The sequence below is a fragment of the Protopterus annectens genome, chromosome 13.part0, assembly GCF_019279795.1.
Source record: "Protopterus annectens isolate FY-2018-M chromosome 13.part0, PAN1.0, whole genome shotgun sequence".
NCBI classification, from domain to species: Eukaryota; Metazoa; Chordata; order Ceratodontiformes; family Protopteridae; genus Protopterus; species Protopterus annectens.
In genome coordinates this window covers 784,665,322-784,675,597 of record NC_056747.1, presented here as the reverse complement: position 1 = coordinate 784,675,597, position 10,276 = coordinate 784,665,322, and the positions used below count along the sequence as shown (strand labels likewise).

Below are 10,276 nucleotides of genomic sequence, written 5' to 3'. Positions count from 1 at the left end.
AATTAAGGGAGACAGAAAATACCACAAGAGAATGAACCCACGCAGTGCAGATAAGAGGAAATATGTAACAAACAGGAGAGATTTTAAAGAGTAAAACTTTTTAAAATTCACTTGAAACCCAACAGGAGCTCAGGTAGTCTATCACGTGCTGTTTGAAAACGTGGCACGAGAGCTGAAAGATGAAGGGGGAGCAGGGTGTTATGGGTAGGGGAGAAGCTCAAATTTTTCAGATCCAAAAGCTGTAGTATTTAGCAGAGTCTGATCAGAGATTGGATCTGAACCCACAGGTTGAAGACCAAATAAACTTTAGATCAAAGGCATCCTGACCCGAAGGGGAAGGAGCCAGGAAATGGCCAAGGCAGGTGTGGATGGAAAAAATAGCACTTCAAATGTAGAGCCAACGGACACAAGTTATACAAAATATTGAGGAAAAAAGTCTGATTAAAAAATACAAAATGCTCAAAAGTGGTATAAAAAGTTTATTCCAGTACACATATAAAAGTAGTAAATGACAAACAGTAAAACACTACAGACAAAAGCAGACATACTAGACATGAAAAATTACAAAGTGAAAATGAAAGGTCTTGCCAGTGCAATTAGAATTGAATAAATAGAGTATAAAAAGATTAGACTGTACACAAAACACATACCAAGCCGACAAAATAAACATTACCATTCGAGGTGACATTCCCTACAAAACACTTTGTATTGCACAAACTTCCGTGCATTCTGCATCTCCAATCAGTCTAGTACAAACACCATCGTGCTTGGGTTAAGTGTTAAGAAATCTATACAGTTGCTGTACAATGTTTGGCAATGGTTTGACTATCCAGATCACACAATTATCTACATCAATGCAATGTAGAATTTGAGCAAGACAATACAAAAAAAAAAGGCACTGGCAATAAGATGCCTTCAAACAAAACGTCTTCACATATATTTACATTGCAATACTTCCAAGTACCCAGAGTATTTCTGGGAAATGCAAGATGGGTCAATGACCCAAAACAGAAAATTTTATACAAAGTATGCACATCCACTAAAATGAGTGTCTTTCAGTGTTGCCAAGAAACCACTATAAGCTTTATTCAAGGGAATTTAGGCAATCCGGCAACGCAAAGATTATAATGTAATACCAGACACTATCCCCATTATGAATCTGCAGCACTACCATGGCACTTATTCTGCCAGTTATCTTTTGGGCTTAGAACTTCTGAAAATGCAAACTAAAAAAGGACCATAAAATTAAAATAGTGAAAGGCTCACATGCAGCAGCATATTTCAACTATACATATCTTCCAGTAAGCATACAGCAAGCCAGTCGCTCCTAGCCTTTACCACATCAGATATGCATAGTCAATAAATTAGCTGTCCTGAAAAGTTCCCAAAACCTCTGAAACCTCTACAGCTATAAAGCAGTTTTGAAAGTAGAAGACACTGCTCAGAAGTTCTATCACATTCTCACAATACTTATAATTTACACACTGAAACTAAGACCTGCTTTAACAAAAGCAGTGCAGTGACTGGAAAATAAAAATTATAAATTTCTGCATAAAGTCAATAAAAGGCAGGATAGGGAGGGCTGTAAGACCATTTTTTCACTTTCTCCTGCTCAGATATCTCGAGGGTGAGAAACTTGTACTTGATACTGAAATTGTCTGAACTATTCATACAAGACTAAGTAATCAGCTGACAACTTGGAAGGTGGAGGACTTTAATCAAATAAATCATCATCAGACTCCTCCATGTACTGGACTGTCTTTTTCGCACGTCCAGGTCTTTCTCTAGGTGCAACTTCCACTACATCAGAATCAGAATCAAACTCAGCATGAAAGCTGTCATCATCGTGCCTTGATTTCTATAACGGAAAAAAAAAAAAAAAAAAAAAAAAAAAAAACAATTTAGATCAAAACAAATACTACAAAATCAGACTTCATAACTGGAAGTTGTCAAATTTTTAACATGTTGCAACAAAACAAGCTACACTCATTTTTCACTCTAAAGCTAATTTACTGTAAGTTTCCCTGATGCTAGACTGACTACCCATTAAGAGCTTTCACATTTTTTCTGGATTCAGGTCTTTTCCAAACAGCATTTGTACATTGAGCAGGTCTTGTACTCAACCATGCAAAGACAAACCTGTAAAAGTTCACTTGTGTGTGCTTTTCATAAACAGTACATGCTGGAATAGAGACTGCTGCTGCACAATTATGCATTAGGAATGCAACAGTATTACCCACTCACCTGAACCCCACTTCCAAAGCCAGAGATATCACCAGAACAGGGCTGTTTTATCTCTAACAAAATGTCAGTGGGATACTTGGCAGGATAGGGAAAAGCAGCTTACGTTTGGTGCAACAGAAGCAGCTCCACCAAGTACACCAATCTACCCAAGCAAAAACTCTATACAATTGTAATACTCTTATCAACTAGCCAGATTTGTCCACATTTAATTCAATTTGATGACCGAGGAAGTCCACTGGGCCAAGAGCAGACAGTTTTCAGTGGCGGCCCGGGGGAAAAAAGCTCCACAATTCCAAGTTACATTTCACATGTTACAAAAGGGCATAGTTCATACAGCTAATTAAACATTTACAGATGAGCTCCATGATATTTGCAATTAGCTTGTCACAATGTTACAAAAATGGAGACATAATTCAATACAGAAATTATAACATTTACATAAACCTACACCTTCTGGGAGGAGCAGCAGTCGTCAAACAAAAAACACAGAAAACAATCAGTGAGGTTAGCAACTACAGAAATAGGGCAGCCTATCGTTTTGATTTGACTGTTACCAGTTTTTTTTATTTATGCACCAATGGGGAGCTGCAGTTCACTGAGAAGTAGGAAAATGTAGTTATGGCAGGGGTTTTAGAAAGGGACATGCAGTAAGTGCACACTACTGAGGGATGCCCGCGGGACAGACAGAAACAGAGTGTAGTAAGGCAGAGGTTTTTAGTATTTAAAGATAGCAGCGCAGCTCAGGGGAGGAATAAGTAAATTCTCAGAACAAATCCCACATGAAACAAACATGTGATAGTAATCATCTAAAAGGATGTCTGCTAGCAAAGGAATGGTTCAAGAGTAAGCTTTAGAAAAGCCAAGCAGCTCCTTCTGGGTGAACTGTGTTAAAAGATCCTGCTTTTGAAATGATACATTAAAATCCAAGGTAGCTAATGGAGTTGATAAACTTGAGTCATTATCCACATACTACACTACTATGCTACAATCGAAGGAAAAGGGACAAGTAATCTGAAGAGCCCCACATGCAAAAGAAACCAGTACTGTAAAACTGCAGACTTAAGTTATGAAGACAAATGCATCAGTAATATCTCTTGGAGGACCCCTGCCATGAAAATGATACTGGACAATCCAGGGATGTTCTTTGATGAGTGACAGGGCACTAAATTTGCATACCACATTTAATGCTCTTTCAAACTTAATTGAGGTATATTTACACGATCACAGTAAAAAAAAATAAACATCCACTTAAGCACCCCCCCCCCCCCAAAAAAAAAAAAAAAAAAGATTTCAGCATATAAACTCTCAGTTCCACAACTCTTACCTTGCTTGCTGTTGATTTGGTGACTTTCTTTATTCCAAAATCAGAGTCTGAAGATTCAGACTCTGAAGTTTTTCGCTTGCGAACAGTCTTTTTTGCTGGTGCCTTCTTTTGTGGAGCTTCAGGGTCAGAGCCCTCAGATACTGTTTTTGGGACAGTTTTCTTTGAAGCTTTCTTTGGTTTTATTAATGCTTCCATAATTGATGGCTGTTTGTCATCTGGCAGGTTAGAAAAGAAACAATTTAAGAAACAAAATGTTAAAACACTCCAAACTGCTCAAATTCAAGACCATTAAAAGGCAATATGCAGCATTTACTGTGCAGTATACACAACAAATTCTTGCAGCCTAATGTAACTTTAGATGCCATTGTCTCAGAAGAATATTGCTCTAGCTGCCAGACGGAGGTCCAAGGCGAAAATAGTTCAACTAAAATAGCCTTGTGAGGAGGAATCTACCATAACCAGTTACAAGGGATTTTGCTTGTAAAATGAAAGGGCAGACATTAACTATCTTAGTTTGTGTAAGAGTTGAAAGAGTACCTCCCACTTGTCAAATGTGAGGACTAACGGACTAGGCTAAGAAATAAGTCACCATCCTGACTATTCAATTGCTTTCAAATACACTCATCTCACCAAATCAGTTTAATAGACGCCAGCCCACTCGAATGCAAACATTTGCTAGCTCAGCCAAACATTGTTTGCATCATATTCAGAGAGAGCATTCACTAAGGAATATGCATAGCAAGGCCTTACCTGAAAATGCACATTAGCAATCAGGGAAAGGGCTTACAGCTGGGGTGGGATTTCACTTAAGACTACAGTGAAGAATTCCTATGACTAGAGCTTACCACAATAATAGAACAAACCTGCAAAAATCAACTGATGGTCAACAGGCTCAGGGCAGATTACATGGATAAAAGGAACCATTTTGATCATCCAGTACTGGAGTCAGAGACAGATGGATCACTCTGTAGGGGAGCCTTCTTTTGTACATTCTATTCCAAGGATGTTCAACAGAGCAAAAGGAAGCAGACTTGCTTAGCCCAATCCAGGTGGGTGGGGGAGCGGGGTTTCAAAGCACTGTTCTGTCAAATATTTGTTGAAGTATGCCAAAGCAAGAAGTCTCTTCCATTTGGCCAGGCACAATGACAATTGCTAGACCTTCGTTCCCTGTAGAATCTCTCTGGGGATTAGAAGCAAAGCATACTGATCTCACTTCCATGCTAGACAAACTACATATTGTTCAGACCTTTGAAATGGAGTTTTGGGGTGGGGGATATAAAATGTTCTCTGTAGATAAATTCTGTTCTTAGCTTGTTGCCGACAAGGGAAAATTAATGTGTCATGTGCAGGCACATTTTAGGCCAGGAAGATTTAGATGGCGTCAGATGGAGTCAAAGCTGGATTGCAGTTTTCTACATCACAATAAATCTGCTTGGCTGAAATGAGTCACCTTATTTGCTCACATAATTCATTGTGGTGTTGTCTCACTATCTTATAACCAAAGGTGATTTACTTAAAGATGCATTAACAGCTACTCAGCCAAACATGCTTAATAAATAATTGTTACTATTTTTGGCCACTGTCGAACAGGCAGTAACTCCAGACAAGGATCTTGCACATCCAGCCAGTATGCCACTATACTCCCAACCTTGGACCTATGTACAAGGATTACATGCTGATGCGCCAGGTGACATACAAGTGTGAAAATCTGTAGAGCTTTCTTCACCAAATATATACAGTGTCAAAGTATAAAGTATGGACTCCACCTCAACATAAAGGAAACAAAGGTGGGTAAAGGGAAGGTGCATATACTGCGTCAGTAATCCATTCAAACATCTACTGTTATGGTAAGTTTTTACACAACTAACATGTTCGGATCACTGCAGCAGTAATGCTGCTAGATGGGATGATTTCCAAAGATTTGGGTAGAACAGGAGGAGTAAGACCTAGTAACCCATGAAGTAGGATTCCAGCAAATCCTGTTCTGGCTGCAGAAGGCATCAAATTTGTGATGCCTGGCAAAAGGGTGAATTGAAGTCCAAGTAGCTGCTTCAAAGTCAAAACACGTTCTTTGAAAAAAATAAAAACATCTGACAAAGCCACAGACCTTGCAGAATAAGTTTCACTGCACCCCTGGAAAGAGTCATGGAAAAAGGAAACTGCAAGTGAACTCCATGTGTAAATGGTTCATTTGGCTATGGGAAGACCTTGCTTTTTACCCTAAAACAGTTGATCCGATTGTGTACACACAAGATTTCAGTAAACCACTTTAAACGATGGGTTACGTCTAAGAGAAGGGAAAGCACTACCAAAGATGGTAGAAGAGAAATACCATTAGGCAAAAACAGAACTCATGGAAAGAAGAGACACAAAATTTTTCAATAGAAAAGGGAAGAACTACCTATGATGGTAGGGGAGAACATCAAAGTGTAAAGGGAGAGTGTTAAACAAGCAAGGCAAACTGGGCAGAATAACTATAGAAATTAAATATAAAGATGCATGTATAGTACACATCTATATTTCTATCTCTAGATTTATATACATCTATATATTGTACATCAGAATCTAAAGCTGAATTTTAGGGAAAAACTATGAAAATTTCACTTGGTGGATGACAATCTGGCTGATACGTCTTGCAACAACTGCAGCAAAGGAGATGTGGGGTAATCTGGAGAGGGGTTTTCTGGGTAGAGACTTGGCTCTAGAGCTTTTGGCGTGCACGAACTGTTATAACGGATGAGCCAGTTCCGAGAAATGGAAGAGAGTCCCAAAGGTCAAGGATAAATGAAGACTGACATCAGATGATTGGATCTGACACTCTGGAAGGGCCCGCTTCCTTAGTCATGCATCTGCTGACAGATCCAGTTGCTGCAGCCCTGCTGGTAGCCTCCAAAGCATCAAATCCACAGTGTAAGGAATGCTTGATCACTTGTGAGATGCAGTAAACAAATGTCTTAGTTCTTTGGATAAGGTCTTATGTTCAAAAGCTTTTGCTTCATCTGTTCCAGGAGTGATTCTTGGTGTTTTAATATGTGGAACTGGCAGTTTAATGCCCTTGGATAAGTATGGCAAGAAGGTATATACCTGTGCCACTATCAACGGCTCTGCTGGGTGTGGTCCACCCGGGTCCAAAACCAAAAACCTTTGGGTCTGCTGTTTTTTTTTTTTTTTTATATAAAAGGCACTTATGAAAATCCATAACCCTGTAGAATCTGTCAGATTTTATGGGTGCAAGAGGTAGAGAGAGTCTGGTTTCAAAGATGATTCTTGGAACATATCAACCACCTCCGGAATTGTGGAGGCTGCAAGGGGGGCTAAGTTCTGGGAGGTGGAGAAATTCCCTAACTCTTCAGATTGGGGATAATCTGTCTCTTCCCAATAAAAATACTTCCCAAGGGAGTGCAACATTTCCCCAAAGGATAGATCCTGAGGCAGAAGGCAAACCTTCCACTGAATCAGACTCCTCAAAAGGAAGGCAGAGGAGGATCCTCTTCAAAACCTAGTCTTCAAAGGGTCATTAGAAACCCCGGGATTGGGTCTCTTCCTTTCTCTCAAGAGGTATTCGGGGGAGAATGTCTGCCCCTAACCAGGGAAAGTAGATCCTCTGCTAATTTAACCAAATCTTGCTGAGGGGCCAGAGACTGGGGGCTGGAATAGAAAGATTCACCAAAATTTTGGTATCAATCTTCAAGACCACCTTTTGGATAACTAAAAGGTAGGGAAAGCATATAGAAAGCAAATATTCTTTTCCATGGGAAGAAAAAGGTGTCTGCCCTCCAAGCTTCCCTGCAATGAGTTCTGGAATAAACAGAGCAGTTCTTTCAGAGTGGCACATCAGTAGAACTATCTGAAGATTCCTCTAACACTCATTCGTGAGGGTCTGCCCTGGATTTGATGAGGTAGTCTGCTCAGCTGTTATGATGGAATGGAAAACTACATGGAGGAAGACTGATAAAGTTATGTACTCATCATAATGTTCCAACAGAGTAGTTGTACATCATTTGTCTTCAACCTGCGGAATACGGCTCCGGAACAGATCCGAGCCGGCAACTTCTCAAGCATCTGCTGAGAGCTCCAAGCCCCCCCTACCCGTAATACACCAACTTCCTTCCCTCAGATAGAGTTTGATGCATCATAAACCAAAAAACCAGACCCAATATATCTTACCACACACAACTTTTCCAACCTCAGGAAACAGAGCTAAAGCACACACTGCTACATGCAGAGACAGTAAAGCCAGGGGGAAGGAGGGGGGGACGGTTGAAGACCAAGTGCAACTACTCAGATGGAACGTTATGGTGAGTACATAACTTTATTTGAAGTAGTTTACTTCATTTGGTCTTCAACCTGTGAGACAAGAGTCCCCAGCTACTTACACACCTATGTGGCCCTCATGGAAGGATATTCCGGAGCACCGGAGCCAAAGGATGCTCTCCCTCTAGATATCAAATACAATTTATAGTGAGAAATAAAGGTATGAGGATGAGGACCAAGTAGCCGCAGAAGTAGCCCTGGACCTGGTGGAATGAGCTCTATCCTGACCCAGAGGAGACAAGCCTATATCCTTGTAAACCTGAAGGATGCAGAGAGAAATCCATCTAGCAATGGTGACCTTGGAAATGGGTTTACCCAAAAACGGTTTAGAGGACACAAACTGGTCAGATTTGCGAAGGGGTTTGGTTCTGTGTAAACAGAAATGTAGTGGTCTATGAACATCTAACAGATGCAACTTCTATTCACTGTTATTTTTGAAATTTGGAAAGAAAACAGGTAAACTGACAGTCTGATTGAAGTTGCTCTCAGAGGCCACTTTTGGAAGAAAGGAGGGGTTGGTACGAAGATCAACACTACTTATGGAAAACCATGTATGGAACACCTTGACAATACCATCGTAAGGTCCCAAGGGAGAGTAGGATCTTTGACAAGAAGACTAAGAAATGTAACTGATAAAAGCTTTGCACCATCAAGATGACAAAGAAGCCATGTTCTCACCAATGTGGAAATTGGAAATGGCAGCCAGTTGAATTTTCACTGCAGATGAGCTAGCTCCTTGTTGAAAAATGTTTCCAAAAAAGTCAAGGATTGCTGAAATTGGAGCCGTGAAAGGGTCTAAATCCTTTTGGGAAGCCCAGATGGAAAGGCGCTTCCATTTTTCCTGGTGGATGATTTATGGGCTGCCACCAGAACAGTCTATCAAAATCAAACTAGGAGTCCTAGCAATTAAGGGAACTGGAATAGCCAATCTGTGAGCTTCAGACTATCCAGGTTTGGATGAGGGACCCTTGAGGGGAGAGAGATGAGATCCGGATGGGGATCCAATATTTAAGGAAAAGCTAGATGAGACCAGAAAATACACTTGTGTACACGTGCCATAAATGTAGATGTTGAGTGTATTCACTGTTGCAGTCATCACATTTGGGTTATCTGCCTGCAAGTAGCCCCTCAGCCGGCCTGAATACCAGAGTCTTCGGATTTCCGTCTCTGATGCTGTTGCTTCTTCCATGACGTCAGGGGTATAAAAACATGCAGCAGACGCCATTACGTCAGTTTTTCATGCCCCAGATGTCAGGTGCCCCCAAAATAGGGAGCAATTATATGGTATGGTACACCCCCCATCAAAAAGCAAATACACATGAAAAAATATATATGCCAAACAAAAAGGAAAGGTAAGGCCAAGAGAAGTCAGGGGGGCTGAAGGGAGGGTTAACCAGGATTACAACAGTGAATACACTAAAACATCTACATTTATGCAAGTGTACACAACTGTACTATGTTTGTGTTTCACTGTTGCAGTCATCACATTTGGGTTGATTCCCAAAGCTAAGGAAGGGAGGAGATAGTTAAGGAGCATTAGGGCCAGCTGTTAAGCCATGCAACACTGCTGTGGCAAATCCAGCTCTGGATTTAGAAAAGCTAGGCAGGTGGTAATGCTTGGTGAGAGCTCCAGGTAGCAGCTTCCAGGATGCCCCTGGTAGAGACTCCTCTGAGAAATGCAGTAGAGGTAGATGCAGCCCTTGGGGAATGTGATTAATCCCCTGCAGTGTAGGTTTTCCATGGTGCTTGTAGCAGAAATGAATGCAATGGGCTATCCATTTGGAAATGGTTTGCTAAGAAAGGGCCTTCCCCTTTGCCCCTGCAGCAAAGCAAACTAGTCAGTTTTTGAGAGGCTTAGTCCTCTCCAAACAGAATCTAAGCTGTCTGTGCATGTCCAGAGAGTGCAGTATCCATTCCCCTCTGTTTTGCGGATTAGGGGAAAAAAGTAGGCAAATGAATGGACTGATTTAGGGCCACACTAGACACCACCTTGGGCATAAAGGAAGGATTAGTCCTGAGGGAAACCCTATCCGTATGGAAGATCATGAAGGGTTCCACTGCCATGAGGGCCTGTAATTCAGACACTCTTCTTGCTGAATGATGGCTAGAATTAAGGCCGTTTTCCAAGAAAGGAATTTCAACTCTGCTGTTGCAGCTGGCTCAAGGGGGTGGGGGTGAGCTTTTCCAATTCAAAGTTAAGGTCCCAGGCTGGAGTGGGAGCTCTCCTTGGGGGGGGGGGGGGGGGGTCTTAAATTTTTGGCCCATCTAAAGAATTGTTTCAGCAAGGGGTGAGAGAAGAGGGGTGGGCTCAGTATTATAATGCGCTGAAATGGCAAAGGCATGAATCTTAATTGACAAAAAGGATAGGCCCTTGTCGAGCATTTCTGTTAAGTA

General features: G+C 41.1%; 1 protein-coding gene across 2 annotated transcripts in view; it reads right to left on the bottom strand.

Annotated features, from left to right (window-relative positions):
* Positions 1-459: 459 nt before the first annotated feature.
* LOC122787663 (DNA topoisomerase 2-alpha-like) overlaps positions 460-10,276 on the bottom strand; it is a 1,447,528-nt gene continuing 1,437,711 nt past the window's right edge. For both annotated transcript variants that reach the window (XM_044054499.1, XM_044054498.1), the window contains exons 34-35: positions 3,569-3,783; positions 460-1,858 (exon numbers count right to left, since the gene is read on the bottom strand). In XM_044054499.1, the coding sequence (XP_043910434.1) occupies positions 1,715-1,858; positions 3,569-3,783 (359 nt within the window). In that variant the 3' untranslated portion in view covers positions 460-1,714. The remainder of the gene's footprint in view (positions 1,859-3,568; positions 3,784-10,276) is intronic.